We start from the raw sequence: 18,528 nt of genomic DNA on the forward strand, positions 1-18,528 counted from the left end.
AATGGAAAATGAGACACTTTTTGGGAAAATTATCATTCTCTATTAAAGTTTATTTGTACATAAATTGTGCAACAGGAATATTTCCATCTGAAAACACATGAAAAATCATTTCTGAAAGGCCACCAAATCATCTATGTCACCACCATCTTTGTCACTCATAGAAATGGCTCAACATGTGTACTCACTCAAACCACTGTACATTACATTTCATTGTGCCCTTTTAAGTCCAGCTGCAGCATCAGTTCAGTTATTCAACTGACAATTATAGTGCATGTACTATTTGTTCAAAAATATCTGAATCAGCACAAATGGAGGTTGCAAAAATGTCTGGCTGTGAAAAGACCACAGCCCCAAGAACTCTGTATATTAAGCTTAAGGCATGGTCAGTTTACAGTATCATCAGTAAGACTGCTGTTGTGGTGCATTAATCCAAGCTATTTAAAAGGCTCCAGAGAAAATAATACATTTAAGGGATGAAGGTTTATTTTTCCCATCCGACAGCCTTCTCTTTGATGATGTAATGAATTAATTAATTATTTATGTGTGTGTGTATGAGTGTGTGTCAGAGAGAATTTAAGAACTGCAGCAAAATCTTGGAATGTATCTTGTTCGACCAGAGCATTAATATAGACATATCTGGTGAAATACTGACAGTAAGCAAGCCAACATTGTTGCAGTGGCATCAATGCAAACTTCCCGAGAGTGTATGTGTAGACTCTCATTCATCCAGGTCATAGAACTCCAAATGTCATTGAATCCGTAGCCATTGGACTTGCAGATTTCTTGATGTTTTACTTCTCCTTGAAGAGGCTTCTTCTGTTCTAGAACTAAAGCTTGGATGAGAGTTGAAACATCTCTACAAAACCAGTTTCTGCTGACTCGGGGACATTTGAATCCCCAGAGAATGTGCAGTTTCGTAATTTTACCCGTCTTTCTTTGGCTTTTTCTTTTTTAAAACATCTAGGAAGCAGTTGTGCCAAGATCTAAAAGTGGTAATAGTGAGTCGCAACGGCAGTCATTGTGGCACTGTCTGATTGCAGAACACACAAATCATGCACCATATTCATTTATATGGTTATATATTGGACAGTATTTTTTATGTTGGCCGTGCCTGCATACCATTTTGAATTATAATATTTGGTTCAACACTTCAAAGACCAAATTCAAAGAACCACACACTTATGTAGACTAATTACCCATAAGTATCTGATAGACACTGATAAATGCACACCTTAATTCCATTTAGTCTGACTTAAGTGTGTATTTCATGTGCCTTATGTGAGCAAATAATATTGCAAATTACTGCAATATGTGATGATATTTGATAAGGATCTGCAACATATCAAGGCATACCAACAATTAACACTAATTAAGACTTATATCAATATAAAATATTAGCCAAAAAAACGCACATGAAAACTTGCTTATTCGTTCATGCACATTTCCCTATGGAGTGTTGAATTGGCAGGCACTGACATTTCATGAAATGTTGATCAGAGAACTAGTGCTTAAGGGTTACAATCATCACCTTGTAGTTTGATATTAGATAACCCAAAATGTTTGGTTCTTCATTACAACCTGTGAAGGTAAGCCATTGGTGGGCAAAAGGTTCCCAAGGATTCTGCCTGAAGAGCGCACAAAGCCTACTAGTGTGCTTTACATGGTTATGGATTCTCTAATCACATGGAGAGCACCAACAAGTTGTCAGTTTTCTTCTATGAGGGTTAAGTCCAGTTCTGTGCAGTCTCTTTCAAAAACAATCTTCTGTCCTCCATCTATTAGAGTTCTTTTTCTTTCGTCTTCCTCCTCCTCATCCTCTTCACTTTCACTTAGTGGTCCAATGCTGCCTCGTCCCAGGAAGTCAGCAGGGGAGAAGGCTGAGCATTGCTCTGCCTGGGACGACACTGGAACTATGCAGCCACCTGTGCCACATGCTAGGCTCTCACAATTACCAATCTAGAGTGAAGAAATAAGCTTCATTAGTATTGTGTGACAATTCTACACTTAAACATCTTTGTAAAACAGAGCCCAGTCTCGTTCTCAATGTTTGCAAAGGGAACTTAATTATCAGTGTCCCACATCTCAAAAGCAGTGCAGTGACAACGTCACGGGAAGTCATCATGGACGATTGTGTCCGTGTCTTTGGTCAAGTATGGATTGAGAGTTAATGGGCATGGCTGGCATATGTGACCTGAACAACAAGAGAAGGACCAGCTGTATCACTGGAGCCGAGAAACTTCTTGCAACTTAGTAATGAGCTTGAATGAGTCAGCAAGTCTCAAGAGAACCAACATAGTGACATTTGAACACAAAATGAGTGAGGAGTAAAATGTGAAAGATATAACAATTTAGCCTGAACAGCATTTGTTAATGCAGATGCAGTTTGTCAGTTAGTTGTGGTTAGTTCATTTGTTTTGATTAAGCAGCCAATAATAAATAATGGATCCAATCAACAGGGAAGCGGTTGTGTTTTGTTGTTGCCGATTGGTAGAAATGTCCTGCCCTGCACCAAAAAAAGAGCCCAGACACCTTAACTTGAAAGCACTGATCTGAGCAAGATGAGGATATGGAAATGGACATGGTCACTTTACACTTGTGATCTGAAATAAGGAGCGATGACTGCAAGGGAACCAAGGTGAACTGTGCTGTGCTGTGCTAGAAGACTTAAAGCGGTTTTCTTTCTCACCTGTGTCATTTTGCTGAAGTCCAGGCCTGGTCTAGTATAGGGAAGAACATCTGCATCATGGCGCCTCTTCAATCGAGGTTTGCGCATGTCACAGGGCTGAGAGTGGCATCGCGGCAGCGGTGGATGAATGTCACGCCTGGAGGAAGTTGGTGTACTACAGGCTGAAGTAGGAGATTGAGACAGGGCTGGGTGCTCCATGCCAGAAGAGCTATATGTCACAGCTGAAGCAAAGGAGGGCCGTAGAGGCAGGAGCACAACAGGGGTGTCCTGAATGTGCACTGGGGAGAGTGAGAAGCGACGTTGGAGCACAGAATGAGAAATCAGGGGGGCAGGTGAAGAGGAGCAGGAGGAAGGAGTAGCAAAGGTAGCAGAGCAAGCTCCTTTTAGTGTATCACAGGGGTCCCATGGGAAGCTCCATGGAAGTGGAGAGTCAGAGGACAGCGCTAAGCTGAAAAAGGTTGGGCTAGAAGATGAGTGAAGGGAGGAAGAGGTGAAAGAGGAATTGGGACCACAAAGCGGCAAAGAGCTGGCAGCAGAGCCTGAACTAGATGCTCCTCCACTTTGGCAGCCACGTTTGACTGGGGTCCAAACCTTGGATGCACTAGGATGCCAGGCAGAGCGGCATTGAAACAGGTCCTCTGGAACAGAAAGGGACCGACAGTGGCGTTTGGGAGGTGGTGGTGGAGGTGAGCTTTGGAGAGCCTCATCTGTGAAGGAAACTTTCATGCTCTGGAGATGTACTCCAGAGTGGGAAGTAGGCCTAAGGGAACCATGTCCACAGGATTCAGCTGGATGTTGTCCTTTCAATGATGAATAGGTGGCTAAGCTAGTCTCTGAAAGAGTCAAAAGACTGATATGAGGCATATTTCCCCCACCAACAGGTTAAAAAAGCTGCACTAAATAATCAAATAAACTTGCCTTGTCTTGATCTACCAGCACTCCAGGAAAGAGTGGGACTGGAGCCCACTGCTGGTAATGACTGAAACAGAAGTAAAAAAAAAAATGTAAATAGCAATGACAACATTTTGAAAAAAATTAATAAGATTTAATTTCTATCAAACTGACCGCTTTCACACTGAATGAGAAAGCCTTGTGATAAGGCTCCTCCAGACTCTGCTTACGAAGCTGCTCTGTGAGAAGCGTCACCATAATTGTAGCTACAATCCAGGGATGAACATGAATGATGTGGAGACTTAATCAGGACAGTGGAAATCCTGGCATGGTTTTGTGGTGTCCCCTCCACACCTCAACCAGCCAGACTGACCATATGCTCTCTATGGCAACATCTTGAGGGCACCTAGTGGGACACATTAGAGACATGCACATTGCACAAAAGCATATAACAAGTTAATAGACACATCCATCAAGCATTGAAGAACAGTGTTAAAGTTGGTATTAGGATTTTCCTTCAACGTTACACAACTGCTGTGTGGGGAAAACCCACAGCAAGAGATATGAGGTGGCAAGAGTATATGTTCTAAATACATGTATGAGATCCAGGCTGTGATTTAAATGCAACAACAGTCACATACAAAAAGGCAGTGGCAGAAGTTCATGTTCACAAAAGGCAGAAAGAACACATGGATGTGAGGAGACCCAGAACAAAGAAACACTTCACATTCCATCATGCTCAGCGAACGTGATCACTTTTTAAATTTTTTTTAAAAAGAAGCTAAATATGGCCGAAAGTGAAAACCTTTGGGGCAATACAATGGCAATCAAAGTCAGTTGGGTCCAATAAAAACAAATGACCAGAGTTGTGTACTGTGGAGAGAATGGAGGGGGAGGGATAGACAAAAAGGGAATGGATGGGGGAAGTGTGTGAAAAATGAATGGGAAAAGAGGCTGGAAGCATGCCATCGTATCTTTGCAAGGGGGACAAAAGAACAGTGAACAGGTCTCAATGGCTTGGGTTACCAAGGCAAAGTCAAAATGGGGTGGTGAGACCAGAGAGTATGACCATAAGACAGTCTGTGTATCAGTTTTATTCAAACAAATAACTAGTGTATCAAAATAGCACCGATTTTGCTTTAGCTCTAGATCAAAATACACTGGCCCATAAAAGAAACCCTAGCACATCACTGCATATTGTAAATGTCATAATGAAACAGAAAGTGGGTAATCAATACCTGCTCTTTAAACTTTAAGTCCTTTCAGTGAACCAAAAAGAGTAATACATTCAATGATGCCATCGCTCAAGTCAATACTGTATTAACTGCTACTTCAAACTTATGTTTGCCATCTCCACAATATTAAAACACCTTGTGCACTGAAGATAATTTGCTTTAGCACTTGCTGCTGGTAGAGAGATGTGGCTCCCAGGGCCTTCCTGCTTGTGCTACACCGTTAGCCTCATTCCACATGCCAGAGGACAAACGACTTCACCAGGACAGAGGCTGAACTTCGTCATGTGGCAGCAGCAGCAGCACAAACTGACAATGAAAGCACATCCGACTCCATATGCTTAACACAGCCGAGCTTTTTAACGTGCGACTAATGAAAAACTTGATCACTTTTCAGTTTGAGCCAAACTTTACTGTAGGCTAATTATTCAATATTACACATGCGGTATTTACCATGTCGAACGCACCTAGCACAAGACACCACTGACTGTGATCCATGAAGGCTAACGTGGCTGTGAGGATTCTCAGTCTTCCAGCTCCTAAGCAGGTTGTCAACCGCCAATAAACCCCATCAGGAGAAGAAGATCCTCAGTAATGACGGAAGATGACATAATCTAACCGTGTGTGTCTGACTTAAGGATACTTTCCGTCCACACTGGTATGCAAACCAATCTTCTAGTATTAGCAAATAAAAAACAACTAGTATCTCCGACATTAGCACGTGAAATAACACGCAAAATAACTGTTTGACACTGCGAAGGAAAGACAAACAAACACGAAGCTTCGTTAAATTAAGATGATGAGGATAGTTTAGAGCAGGTTAGCTCGGCGACAGCATGCAGCCCGCGGTGCACCGAGTTATTAGCCGGCTCTGTTAGCCAGCTGACAGGGTAACAGTTACTCTGCCTGTTTGCTATCGATATGTCACTGAACCAAGTTATAGCCACGACTCTTTAGACTTCTTTACGAGAAAGGTTAATAAGCAGGATTGATTATGTACACATCTGTAATAGCTGAAGTTTTAGCTTAGCTACGCAGCCTCTTCGCACGCTAGCATGCTACAGCTGTCCTGATGTATTACCTGCGTTCAGCGGTTCCTTAGCAACCGAAGCTGCACTCGGCGGACCGGATAAAGCGCAGTTAGCCAACAATATATAGCACATGGACGATACCACTGCAGAGGGGGTTTTGATCCTATGTCTAAAATGAATAAACGAGTCGACAGCCAATCAAACGCAAAACCACATCATCTTCAAATAAACCATTCATGTTTGTGTTTTCCCAGTTAAAAATGATTATTTAGAACAGTGTGTTTATATTAGTTTGCACTTCTTTGTACTATTTACAGCCCCGCGATTAGACCTTTCTAAATAAAGCGACAGCGTCTAATCAAACCTGATTTTTTTTAAAAACAAAAAAAAACTGTTATCGCTCTCTTTTCCCCGCTGTGTAGTAATTTGTAGTACTGTGTGTTACTGTGTGTTACTGTGTGTTACGGTCATCATCTATCTTAACTATAACCCAAACCCACCATTGATGCACGCGGGGCTGATGTAAGGACGAGACAGAAAAAACTATTCATGGATTGTGGAATTGTTTTTAACTTGACTGAACCTTAGTTTTCTCTGCTGCACTTGACAAAAAGAGCTACACGTGTGTACACACTACACATGTTTGTAATTCGCAGACGATGAACTTAAGAAAAGGGCAAATATCTTCATATGTTTGTCTCAACTGACTACATTACACCTCCACACGGACACTGAAGGGGGAGCTAAAGGGAAGATAGTGGTCTTCTTTCATCAGCCGACTCTTAGAATTGGAGTGCGCCCGTATTGTTGCAATTATGGTAAATGTACTGACGCGACCTGATATACGGAGTTGCCAACATCCGGTTTTCAAAATACAACGTCAACACTCAGTGAGGGATCAGGACATCGGCAAATAGAATTGATCAAATTTTTTTAATTCTTAGAATTCATGTACCTTGTACTGTATATCTGTTTTTCCCCATGGTTTATTTAGTCAGTTTTTCTATTTAGAATAAATATTGCGATGAATGATGAACATGTGAAAGTTGAGCTACTGTTAAAACAGTCACCTGTTATTTCTGTCAAGGACCACTCTGATACATACATGCATTGATTCGATATTCATTCAGTTTATTACTGATGTTAATCGTTTTGTGTGAAGCGTGTGTGATCCTCGTGCCCCATTCTGTCGAGCTGTGGACATGCGGTTACCGTAAACATCGGTTCAAGTGCGCGCTGGGAATACCGGAACAGTCCCTTCAGCGCGTAAACGCCGTGAACTTCTTCTTTAATGTTTACTTCTTAGTCTCACTTTACCGTTTTTTTAAACGCACAGACACACTACGTGAGTTATGGCTCTCCTACAACTCAAGAAAGAAGACACTCTCGCCATGAGGAAGCGATTAATCGGGTATGTTGAGATCAATCTGCTGTTTTCATTTTCATTCAGTGTTGACAGACACTGACTTGTGTCAATATCTTCGATCTCAGACAGTCCTGCAGACTCTTTTATTCGAGCGATCCAGTGAAAATAGTTAAAGCAAGAGGACAATATCTGTTCGACGAAAATGGGAGGCGCTATTTGGACTGCATCAGTAACGTTCAACACGGTAAAGCCTTTAGTGCTTAGTCACTTCTTCATTGCTCTTTGATCAATAATGAATGTTATCAAACTGTCTATGTTTTCTATGATAGTTGGCCACTGTCACCCCACAATTACAAAAGCTGCAGCAGAACAAATGGATCTCCTGAACGTGAATGCAAGATTCCTGCACGACAACATAGTTGTGTATGCAGAGCGTCTGGCTGCCACTCTGCCAGAGAAGCTGTGTGTCTTCTACTTTGTTAACTCTGGGTAAATAGAGCTTCTACATATTGTGCATACATACACTCACAGTCCAGGCCTGGCACCGGTTAGGATTAACTGAAGTAAAACTTGAAGTAAATCTGAATTGACCAAGTTAATTCGAGCACATGCCACCTTCAAAAGAACATATTGTAGAACAGAACTAAAGGAACAGCTGTTTGTGACTCTCATTTGTCATTTATCTTCTCCACTCAGTTTAAAAAATATATATACTGTATATATGTCACACACATAATTACAAGAACACACTACAACAAAATTGAGTGTTATGTGCCATAAGTTTCAATAGATACTGTAGTAGAATCTATATTTTTAAACACCAGAGTAGTTCTAAGTTTCCTTTATTACACAATTAATGACTTCAGATCCCACAATATCACATCACAATATTCAACCGGAAATCTGTTTCGGCCTGGTCCTATAGTCACACAAATCATGTCCAATAAATAAGTTTGTTGTCTATAGATCACACGCCGCATGGTTTACTGAATGAACCTCCCACTGATTTCACATCTGCACGTCTGACAGATCAGAGGCCAATGACCTGGCCCTACGCTTGGCACAGCAGTACACGCAACATGAGGACGTCATAGTGCTTGACCAGTGAGTATAGTGGACGTACGACCTCTGCCAATACACTTGCTTATACATTACAATAAACTCTCCTTCTACACTAGTGCATACCACGGGCATCTAACGTCCCTCATCGACATTAGTCCTTACAAGTTCCGGAAACTACAAGGACAGAAAGAATGGGTTCATGTGGTGTGTAAATCTATATGGTCACCATTACACAAACTGCTGACCAACAGTGTTTGTCTGAAAGAGTGTTATATTTGTTTGTTTTTGATTGATTTGCCTAGGCGCCCTTACCAGACACCTACAGAGGCATATACAGAGAGAATCACCCCAACCCAGGCCAAGCATACGCTGATACAGTTAAAGACCTGATAGACGAGGTGCACAGGAAGGGCCGTAAGGTAAACTTTAACCTTTTATTATCCATTCATTGTTCCATCATGGAACAACAACGGTTGTTACAACGGGTATTATTTTTTTGTGCTTCGTCATTAAAGTCTTACTATTACTCCATGGCATTTAACACAGGCGGACTCTCATTGTTTTATGTTTTCATGAGTTCCTATTTATACTGATTTTATTTTGTTATTTGACGTCGTTCTCTACAGCACTTTGGTCAACCACGGCTGTGTTTATTTTAAAAATGTGCTCTATAAATAAATTTGAGTTGCATTGAATTAATCGACAACTATTTTGATAATCGATTAATTGCTTTGAAACTTTTTCATGATTAAAACGAAATTTCCGGTTGTTTAAGCTTCTTAAATGTTAGTATTTTCTTCATTTCTTTGCTCTGAATAACAAAGAAATTATTGAAAGATAATCATTTTGGTTTGTGGACAAATTAAGACATTTGAGAACATCATCATTTCCAGGTTTGACGAACACATTTTTTAAGGTTTTATGACATTTTAAGGACCAAACAATTAATCGATTAATCAAGAAAATAATCGATTATGAAAATAATCGTTCGTTGCAGCTCTATTTTCCACAATGCCAGCTTTCTCTATTCTATTCATATCTACTGCACCACTATACTAATACATTTAGAATATTTAAAAATAAATGACTGACATATATTTACGCTACTAATTGGCTACCCTTTACCCCACAGATCAGTGCATTCTTTGCAGAGTCATTGCCAAGTGTCGGAGGTCAAATCATCTTCCCTCAAGGATATTCATCTAAAGTTGCAGAGTGAGAAATGATTTACTTGTAGGATCTGATCGTGCTCAGCCACATGTGCAGCATAAGGTAACATGGTGCGCCTTCCTCATACGCTCCACAGATACGTGCGCTCAGCCGGTGGAGTGTTTGTGGCAGACGAAGTGCAGACAGGTTTTGGACGTGTGGGCACTCACTTCTGGGCTTTCCAGCTGCAGGGTGATGGTTTCTGTCCTGACATTGTGACGCTGGGCAAACCCATGGGCAACGGGCATCCTTTGGCATGTGTGGCAACCACTGCGGCGATAGCTGGGGCTTTCACGGCCAATGGAGTGGAGTACTTCAATACAGTAACTATACAGTAACTTCAGTAAATCGAGTAAACGCTCCATAAAGCTGGTATATTTATCTTTTAAAAGTTGCATAGTAACAACCTAGTTATTTTTTTATATCCATAATCATTTTTATTTTCAGATTGTTTCTTAAAATGTTAATGTTTTCCTTTATTTCAACGGCAATGGGTTTGACTTGACTAAATTGAGATTGAACTTTTCAGCAAAAAGCAACATAAAGGCACCGCACAGCATGAAACAATAATAAACAGATTACTCTGATCTTAAATTAAAATACAAATAGTGTTTTTCAGCGACAGTGTTTTCCGTCTAATTTCATGCAGTTTGGAGGGAATCCAGTGTCATGTGCAATTGGCCTGGCAGTCCTCGATGTGATTGAGGAAGAGGACCTAAGAGGAAATGCCACAAGAGTGGGAGCACACCTCATGAATTTGCTCACAGAGCTGCAAACAAGACATCCAGTAATTGGCGATGTCAGGTGAGGATGTTGCTATTCTTGTTTTTGTAAATAAAAGTGGGTCAATTTAGAGGATGTTTTTTTTTTTTTACCTAATATGTCCAATTCCACCATTCCACACTTTGGACATTAGTCTAATTTCCTATAGTTCCATGAAATATGTACTCAGGGAGACGACCAGTGCAAAAAGAGCTTAACAGTGCCCACTTTTAGAGTGACTCTAGTTCCTGCAGTCATTCTCCACCATGATCACAAAACAGACAAATATGCAAAGGTCTTAAGACTGTAAAGGATTTCACATCCCATATCCATTGTGAACTCTCCCATTTTTGGGCATCACCAATCAAAGACATCACTGCTACACCTAAGAATTGTGGGTACCAGAGTACTTGTGCAAGACATCATGACTAAAACAAAAGGAGCAGGCAATATCTTGGACCACATTGTGTCTGACAGTGACAGAAAATGAACAGAGTGTGTAGCTTATGTAAATGACTTGCCAAAAGCACATTGTAAGAATGCGAAGACAAAGCCAGAGCTTGCTCAAAATCTCCTGCGATTGTTGCCACTTCTTTATGTGCTCTGGAAAATATGTGACTGGTAGCTCATTACTGAATTTATTAATTTTTTAAGAAAGCTATGAAACACATTTTTAGTGTTATCCATTAGCTCTAGCACAGACAATACATGTATACCTAAACATCCGCTAATGGTGATTTAATCGTCCTTAATCGAACTCAATCCACATCATGAAAATACAGAGCACAGTGCATATGCCAAACTACTATGTTACACTCACAATGGTGCCACCAAAGTGAAACACAGACCTAAAAGGCCAACTACAATGTTTCTTTATATAACATTTAAAGGGCAATGAATGATACTGAAATAGTAATGGTGGAGTTAAGTCATACATTATTGGCCACAAAGTAGATAACAGTCTTTGGCTCCACATGTGAATCAGTAAAAGTATTTAAGATCATAACCTTGCTGCAGAATTATTCCCTTTGAAATGTATAATATACTTTACAGCCCAATATGCATCACAAATTATAATTTGAGTAACTGCACTGAGACTACTCACTCGATCTCCTGGAACCAGACCGTAAAAACAGCAACAGGTCAGTGGCTGAAGTGGCTGCTACCACAAGAAACCAGTTAACGGCCTAAGTCTCTGCTGTTGACTTAACTGCAAGAGTGAATAGCGTCGGACTGACATCTCTTCAACTACTGTTCCTTTTGTGGCAACATTTGAAGTGGGATAATATTATTGTATTGGCTGCACTATTGTTTTCTCATTCTAGGTTGCACAGGGCCATTGGAGCATTAAGATTTACTAAGGAAGCTGCAAAGCATATCTCTGTATGAAACTTGATCGTGAGCCCCTCTCCCCTCTCATACAAACTGCATTTACTTTAAAATGTCCATGTTCTGAGGACCAGACCTGAAGAAGAGACGATTCATCACTTAGTCCGTGGCCTAGTCAAATGATGTATCAAAGTGTCACAAAAGCCACAAAAAAGGCTCAAAAATTGAATTAAAAAAGCAGCAATCTAAGGATACACAATGTTGTCTATAAGCTATTTCTTCCTTATCTTCACTGTGCACCTATGGTCAACCCTCAGGCCAGCCTGGGGTCACTTGAGCATTTCATTAAGGATTTCTTTCTACTAAGCACTGCCTAGGCTGCGTGTCACTGACCCCAAAAGTGGCATGGCATTTCACACTCTATGGGTAAATAGCCAGTTATTGGTCATCAGCTTTACTACAGGCCATCTCCTTTTAACAGTTATGGATGGCACAGTCATCCCAGGATCCATAATGCAGCAGTTACTTGGTAGCCATATGCTAGATCTATGCTTTAATACAACACACATCTAACCTCACCGCACATGACTTTCAAAATCATTTTCATATCCAATTGAGGATTAGAAACAAATAGTATTTTCTCCCACTCAATACTGGGAGGGTTGACTCATATCATGTGTATTATACCACCCAACTATGCCGTGAACGATTGATAGTGACCGTTGTGGTTTTTGACAGAGGTGTGGGGCTGTTTGTGGGGCTTGAGCTGGTCACAGACCGAGAGCAGAGGACTCCCGACACGGAGACGGCAGCGATGGTGGTTAAAAGGTGTGGAATTTAGTGCTGAAATGATTAATCGATGAATCGATTACTAAATTAATTTATCGGTTTGAAGCTTTTTTTCATTATTAAAACAAGATTTCTGATAGTTTAAGCTTCTTAAATATCAATATTTTCTTAATTTCTTTGCTCTGGATAACAAAGAAATCATTAAAAGTCAATCATTTTGGTTTGTGGACAAAACAAGACATTTGAGAACATCATTTTCAGGTTTAACGGACATCGATCAACATTTTTTATGGTTTCCAAACGATTCAGCGATTAATCAAGAAAATAATCGACAGATTAATCGATTATGAAAATAATCGTTAGTTGCAGCTCTAGTGGAATTACTATTGAATTGTGCCACATCTCTTAAGTGACTGTGTCTACTATGTGATGTAGGTTGAAAGAGGACGATCGAATCTGTGTCAGTACAGATGGCCCATGGGAAAGTGTCGTCAAGTTTAAACCTCCCATGTGCTTCAGTATGGACGACGCAGAACTGGTAGTGCAATGCATCGACCGCATCCTCACAGGTCACTTACAAACGCCACCTTCACATGACACCTGCTTACCAGAGAATCGTATGACTTTATCTCCTGAACACACACTTGAGTAACAAAGTAAAAAAAATTTCACATGTGCAGAATAACTCACAGGATTCATTTGTTCTTTCAGACATCTCAGCCATTGATCTCAAAGTTGAAAAGGAAGACTAAGGTTTGTCAAACCTGTAGAAAAACTTTTAATTGCATCAGACATTGTCAGATGGTCACATTCATAAAGTTCAGAGGTAGAGATATGAATGTTTTAAACTTGGAATTCCAGTACAAGTTCAGTCATTTCACTTGGCAGAACATGTTGCTCCCTTGCACTTAACACTGACCATTGTAGGGACTTGACTTTACTATAAGCATCTTCTCACAGCAAGTTCTACTGTAAGTGGGAATATAAAAATGGTGATACCAGGTGGTAAATAAGTTAAGAACGGCTGCTTTATAATTTGGATCTGTACTAACCCTAATTTTCTTCTCCCCCCAGGTCTTCAGTTCCAGTTTATGGTACGGGCTGATAAACTTAAAAATTGGCAGTAATGAAGTCCAGGGAAACTAGCTGACGTGCATCATTACCATTGGGGAGATAAGACGCTAATGTGACACAAAAACTCAAGAAATATTTAAAATCAAGACTAATAAATTCTTCACTCTTTGATTCTTGTTTGTTCTTTTACCTACAGGAATAATTAAAATAAGTCCCAGCTTAAAATACTGATCAGCAACATGTTCTCAATACACAGATGGTTGAGATAAGCACTTACCAGACCACTATATTTAACTCCTGGACACATTCACAAAAATGCTCAAGTATAGCAGTTTCACATCTAATGAGGTGGGCAGTAACACTCAGTTATCCTGTGGGAGAGTGAAGTCCTCTCCCACAGGTTTCCAATGAGGTGTCCATAGATATTAATATTACTCAGGACAAAACAAGCAAGCCATTTAAACAGTACAAAACATTTAACATTAACTTTACAAATAATAACAAAAAGATCCATGTGTAATATAAACCAAAAGTTTATTTCTACCAATTTGCCCAAGACACTAGAGGAATGAGTTTCCAGTGAGAGAGGGAATGCCCTCTTACATTAACAGGCTTGCGTTCAGTTGAATAACACTAGTAAAGCCACTTAAAATTGCAGACATGAAGGGGGAAGAATCTCCTTAAAAGCCAAAAGGAAAAAACAAAAAGAAAGACAAAAAAAAAAGATGCTGGTTGTTTACGTCTACTTTGCCATCTGCAAACATTCACTCCATAATGCTTACAATGAACCCTTTGATTAGTTTAAATCCCTTTTTTACCTCACCCCACTTATGAAGCCATGCACAACTCCATCTCTCAACACGGGAGAAAGTAACTAAAGATCTAGAAACACCAAAAGAAAAAAAAAGAAAAATTGTTTTATTTGTGAGCTTTACAAGCTCTTGCTCCTGCTCATCTGTAAATCCAGTAGACATGTAAAAATACAACCATACAATACATTAGATTCAAAAAGGTACCAAAAAGTACAGTAAAAATAACACTTCCATCACTGGAAATGTAAATGGACACAAAACAATATAAAATAAAAAAAGTGGAAAAGTGACATTTGCTTCCCCAGTTCCTCACTTGATCTGTACAAATGGAGCATGAGTCCAAATTTCTGCCAACTCCAAAGGAAAAGCCAGAGCCCATGTTCGCTGTGGTCAGACCATGGATCTCTTTTTCTTATTTACTTTAGACCTTAAGAGAAAAACACGGTGCTTAACATTACTGAGAATAAACCAAATGTGGCATGCAGTTACACAAAGACAGACAGGTGCATGAATGAGTTTGACAGGTCAGTGAATGGACAGGCACACTTCGGGGGGGGGGGGGAGGGGGGGGACACGACCGCTTTTATGTAGCACCTTGGTGAAAGGTGGAACTGTCCTTATTTCTGTTATACCACCACCAACTCAACCCTTAGTGATCAAGTAGTGTTCGTAGAGATGCATTTTAAGATGGCTGACAGGTGAAATGAACCCATCTTTTGTGATCACAGACCCCACACCACGGCCTACTCTAACCCCACCACAATGTTTGAATGGATTTAGAGTAGATGGAGATCTTTAGGATCAAAAAAGGCACCAATGGTTACATCTATGTTCTCATACTACTACGGATGATGCAAAAATGCATACCTGCACTACGTGTGATCAGTATGGCTTGTAGCTACTCTGGTGGCCTCCACGTCTTGGAGTTTTCCCATAGCTTGTATTGCCCTGGTCTGGAGGACAAGAGAAAAAGGGACTGAGTTCTTCTGTACAACAAGGAGGACCAAGAAAATAAAGTTCTTTTTTGTTCCCCGGGGGCATTTTATCGCTTACTGTAATCGTAGCCACCCCCATAGCCGTAATAACCAGCAGGGTAATCATAGTTGCCATAGCCGCCATATCCATAGCCTTGTCCATAGCCATAGTTCTGGCTGTATCCCTGGTTCCAGTAGTTATTGTAGCCTTGATTCCAGTTCTGGCTCTGGCCTAAAAACAACAGGTGCAGCCTATGTCATAACTCTGCAGCACGTCACCAACACATTAAATCCACTCAAATTTAAATACATGTTGGAAAACAAGTATATGCACCCAAAAAAAGATTCTTACCCCCACGGCTCCTGCCACGGCCCCCAAATGCACGTGCGCCAAACTGCTGCTGCTGATAGACCTCTTTGGGCTGTGCAATTTTAACTTCACACTGGTTCAACAAAAGGAGCACATCACAGTAAAGAGTGAACTGGCGTGTATAAACTTAGAAGCAAAATATACAAATATGCAGAATGTGTGATATTCAATTACCTTGCTTCCACCGACATTATGGTATTTTTTCTCCCGAACTTTCTTGGCAGGATCCTCTTCTTTATATGTGATGAACACAAATCCCCGCCGCTTTTCCGTCTTTGGATCTTGAGGGAGTTCAATGGTCTCAATCTAGTAGTAAAATTAAAAAAAACATTACTTAAGTATTACTTTATCGTAACCATTTTGTGACTTGCACTGCTCAGACATGGACATTAACAGTTAGATCTTAAGTGAACATGCACAATCATGGTCATGTCTGTCCACTTGTGAGCTGAGCTCACCGCCCTCCACACTTAATACAAATACATACAGTGTGTATGACATTTCTGTTCACTGCGGCCAGATGCCCTTAAGAACCAGCCTGACTGTAAAGATGGGCTAAAAGAAAGTATGCAACAAACATAGTATCACCTCTCCGAATGTCCCAAAGTACTCCTCGATGACTTCCTTTGAGGTTTCGGGGTTGAGGCCTCCCACAAAGATTTTCTTGACTGGCTCCTTCTTCATGGCCATGGCTTTCTTTGGGTCAATCTGTCGGCCATCTAACTTGTGCTCCTTCTGTTCAAGAACCTAAAAAAACAACAACACCCAAACTTGTTAATCTACCCACCACGTAAACACACAAGTGTGTTAGACAATGACATAATTGCTTCATCACTCACCTTGTCTACACTGCCTGGCTCTTTAAAGAGAATGAAGCCAAAACCTCTAGACCGGCCTGTCGTCTGGTCCATCTTGATGGTGCAGTCTGTCACCTCGCCAAATTTGGAGAAGTAATCTTTAAGATCCTTCTTGCTTGTGTCCCAGCTTAGACCACCAACAAACATTTTCCTGAACATGACAAGAGGGAAAAGAAAACATTCAGTATTGATCCTATTTTCAGGCAAATTATATCATGAAATGTTTACAGATTCAGTTCAAGAAATTGCATTTACGGGCATATCTAGCCTCTGCAATTGAGCAACTAGTGGGGATTATTTTATCAGGCCTGAATTTCAAAACCAGGGTCATTACGAACTAAGGAGGAAATTGCAAAAAAGTTAACTAGAGATCAATCAACGGGTCCAATGGCCATGGCCCATCTTTAGAAATTGAGGCAGCCAGTGGCTCATTTATAGCAGTCTCATAACTTTGACTGTTTCTCCCCCATCATCTAATCAAGAAAGAAAGTTTAAATTTAAGAAATGAATGAAACATTTGCCTCTTGCATTCTTCTTCGGGCCACACATACCTTTCCTTTATTTGCAAATATGTCCCTGTTTTGACATTTCCTATTGATATGTCTGCTCCTCCACATCCCCACACGTACTTTTGTTTACTTTTATGCAATATTTCAAGCGTTTTTGTTTTTCTTGAGTTTCCATTGAGACAGTTTAAGTGAAAATCGATCAAATACATTAAAAACAGGTTGGTTGAGACCTCACTGCAGGCAGCACCGCTACTCCAACTTTATTCATGGCTGTGGGGGCAGGGTGGCTTGTTGAGCAGGGGGTTGTAAATGTACTCACTGTTCCAGAACATCTGTTGACCCCATGACGTAGAAAGCCAGACTACATTTCCTAATGCCCTCTGGCCATACTACAATATTTTAATATAGAGGCAATCGCCTTACGACATGCAGCTTGTGAGCACAGTCGCTCTTCAGCAAATAAATGTTAGATTTGATCCCTGCTCCAGCGCCCATCCCCCTCCACTCTGCACATGGCGCCAACAAAGGCCGGCTGAACAAAGAAACATGGCAAACCACGAGTGCGCATTACAATCGCCAAACACCTACATACTACCGCTGTGGACTCACCCGGCATCCTCCTCGCCTTTGCTGGCGTCGATCTGGCCGCCCTCCGTGCCGCCGTTCTGTGAATTTCCGTCCGCGTCGATCTCCGCGCCCTCCGCGCTCTCCCCGCAGTCAGCGCCGTCAGCGCCGCCGTCGCCGGCGTCGTCGTCGTTACCCTCTTCACCGAGGCCGGCTCCGTTTAAATCCTCGGTGACTTCGTGGCCGTTTTCTGAAGTCTCCATTAACTGCTGCTCTGTCTCGGACATTTTGCTGTTATACCTGAATCCAAGGGAGGGAAAAATCATGAATACAATAGAGCGACTGTGGTTTTATAATCCGCTGTGCTGTTCATGCTTCGCCATTTGTAAGCTGCCAATACATGCATTTCCCACCATTTTGACCGGCACAACCGCGCTCCATACAAACACAGCGAGCCTTGTGCGTTGTCGAGAGCCAGCAAAAATACGTTAGAGTACAGTTTGGTAACACGTTAAACTAACCACTCGTTATCTTAAGTGAAATTTCTTCCCACAACTAGATTAGAGAAGACTGCAACAGCCTGTTTTCACACTGATAAACCAAGCCTTGCCCGAACAACTCAAATTCGCAGTTACGTAATGCAGAGGCCGTACTAGGGACGCTCAGGCCCCGTGCTCTCTTCACTTTACAGTTTCTTACTAAACTTCGCGCAGAAGGGGAAAAAAAACAAAGAACAAAAACAGTGCAGCAGTCTGAGTACTTACGTGACAGTACAATGATAAACACCGAGGATAAAGTACTACGTAAATCTGCTTACTGGTCACACAACCGGAGAGCTCTCTTCAAGATGGATTCTCCCACACGACGACAACTCGTGGTTGGTTTTCTAGAACCGGCAGAAAAAAGCACGTGTCCGCGGAGACGACGTGTGATTGGATGATTGCCGCTGTCATTCACACGAGCGACCAATCACATGTGCGCTGTCGTCTCCTCGCAGAAGATGTTCACGCC

The 18,528-nt window shown here is 41.2% G+C and overlaps 3 protein-coding genes across 5 annotated transcripts; 1 reads left to right on the top strand and 2 right to left on the bottom strand.

The window, feature by feature from the left end:
• Window positions 1-35: 35 nt before the first annotated feature.
• On the bottom strand, window positions 36-5,950 carry LOC131472131 (protein FAM53C-like). Its single transcript, XM_058649012.1, has 5 exons — window positions 5,891-5,950; window positions 3,752-3,983; window positions 3,605-3,665; window positions 2,687-3,519; window positions 36-1,956 (listed from the first exon to the last, which is right to left on the bottom strand). Exons 2-5 carry the CDS (start codon window positions 3,833-3,835, stop codon window positions 1,705-1,707), a joined length of 1,230 nt encoding a protein of 409 aa, XP_058504995.1. The 5' UTR covers window positions 3,836-3,983; window positions 5,891-5,950; the 3' UTR covers window positions 36-1,704.
• A 1,093-nt stretch (window positions 5,951-7,043) lies between these two features.
• Window positions 7,044-13,602, top strand: phykpl (5-phosphohydroxy-L-lysine phospho-lyase). The gene is made up of 13 exons (XM_058649010.1): window positions 7,044-7,251; window positions 7,332-7,450; window positions 7,536-7,695; window positions 8,236-8,310; window positions 8,385-8,472; window positions 8,571-8,687; window positions 9,401-9,483; window positions 9,575-9,800; window positions 10,127-10,281; window positions 12,307-12,396; window positions 12,793-12,926; window positions 13,069-13,110; window positions 13,432-13,602. The coding sequence occupies exons 1-12, from the start codon at window positions 7,193-7,195 to the stop codon at window positions 13,107-13,109; spliced, it is 1,347 nt and encodes a 448-aa protein (XP_058504993.1). The 5' UTR covers window positions 7,044-7,192; the 3' UTR covers window position 13,110; window positions 13,432-13,602.
• Window positions 13,603-13,948: 346 nt separating this feature from the next.
• hnrnpaba (heterogeneous nuclear ribonucleoprotein A/Ba) lies at window positions 13,949-18,452 on the bottom strand. 3 transcript variants are annotated; one of them, XM_058649014.1, is made up of 9 exons: window positions 18,335-18,452; window positions 17,563-17,817; window positions 16,427-16,595; window positions 16,176-16,334; window positions 15,762-15,893; window positions 15,570-15,660; window positions 15,297-15,449; window positions 15,111-15,196; window positions 13,949-14,670 (listed from the first exon to the last, which is right to left on the bottom strand). In XM_058649014.1, the coding sequence occupies exons 2-8, from the start codon at window positions 17,802-17,804 to the stop codon at window positions 15,126-15,128; spliced, it is 1,017 nt and encodes a 338-aa protein (XP_058504997.1). In that variant the 5' UTR covers window positions 17,805-17,817; window positions 18,335-18,452; the 3' UTR covers window positions 13,949-14,670; window positions 15,111-15,125. The 3 variants fall into 3 exon arrangements, with proteins under 3 accessions (XP_058504997.1, XP_058504996.1, XP_058504998.1); XM_058649013.1 differs by having other exon boundaries at window positions 18,282-18,424; XM_058649015.1 differs by lacking the exons at window positions 13,949-14,670; window positions 15,111-15,196 and having other exon boundaries at window positions 15,286-15,449; window positions 18,282-18,424.
• Between the last annotated feature and the right edge of the window lie 76 nt (window positions 18,453-18,528).

The sequence above is a fragment of the Solea solea genome, chromosome 14 (assembly GCF_958295425.1).
Source record: "Solea solea chromosome 14, fSolSol10.1, whole genome shotgun sequence".
Lineage (NCBI taxonomy): Eukaryota > Metazoa > Chordata > Actinopteri > Pleuronectiformes > Soleidae > Solea > Solea solea.

Excerpts from the sequence above, each read along its gene's own strand:
- LOC131472131 (XM_058649012.1), bottom strand. The coding sequence starts at position 3,835 with ATGGTGACGCTTCTCACAGAGCAGCTTCGTAAGCAGAGTCTGGAGGAG. Across the intron at positions 3,666-3,751 it reads TCTCATTCAGTGTGAAAGCG|TCATTACCAGCAGTGGGCTC; the intron begins GTCAGTTTGATA and ends CTTCTGTTTCAG. Across the intron at positions 1,957-2,686 it reads ACTTCAGCAAAATGACACAG|ATTGGTAATTGTGAGAGCCT; the intron begins GTGAGAAAGAAA and ends TCTTCACTCTAG.
- phykpl (XM_058649010.1), top strand. The coding sequence starts at position 7,193 with ATGGCTCTCCTACAACTCAAGAAAGAAGACACTCTCGCCATGAGGAAG. Across the intron at positions 7,252-7,331 it reads ATGAGGAAGCGATTAATCGG|ACAGTCCTGCAGACTCTTTT; the intron begins GTATGTTGAGAT and ends CTTCGATCTCAG. Across the intron at positions 8,473-8,570 it reads AGAAAGAATGGGTTCATGTG|GCGCCCTTACCAGACACCTA; the intron begins GTGTGTAAATCT and ends TGATTTGCCTAG.
- hnrnpaba (XM_058649014.1), bottom strand. The coding sequence starts at position 17,804 with ATGTCCGAGACAGAGCAGCAGTTAATGGAGACTTCAGAAAACGGCCAC. Across the intron at positions 16,335-16,426 it reads AGCCAGGCAGTGTAGACAAG|GTTCTTGAACAGAAGGAGCA; the intron begins GTGAGTGATGAA and ends TTGTTTTTTTAG. Across the intron at positions 15,661-15,761 it reads ATAATGTCGGTGGAAGCAAG|TGTGAAGTTAAAATTGCACA; the intron begins GTAATTGAATAT and ends TTGTTGAACCAG.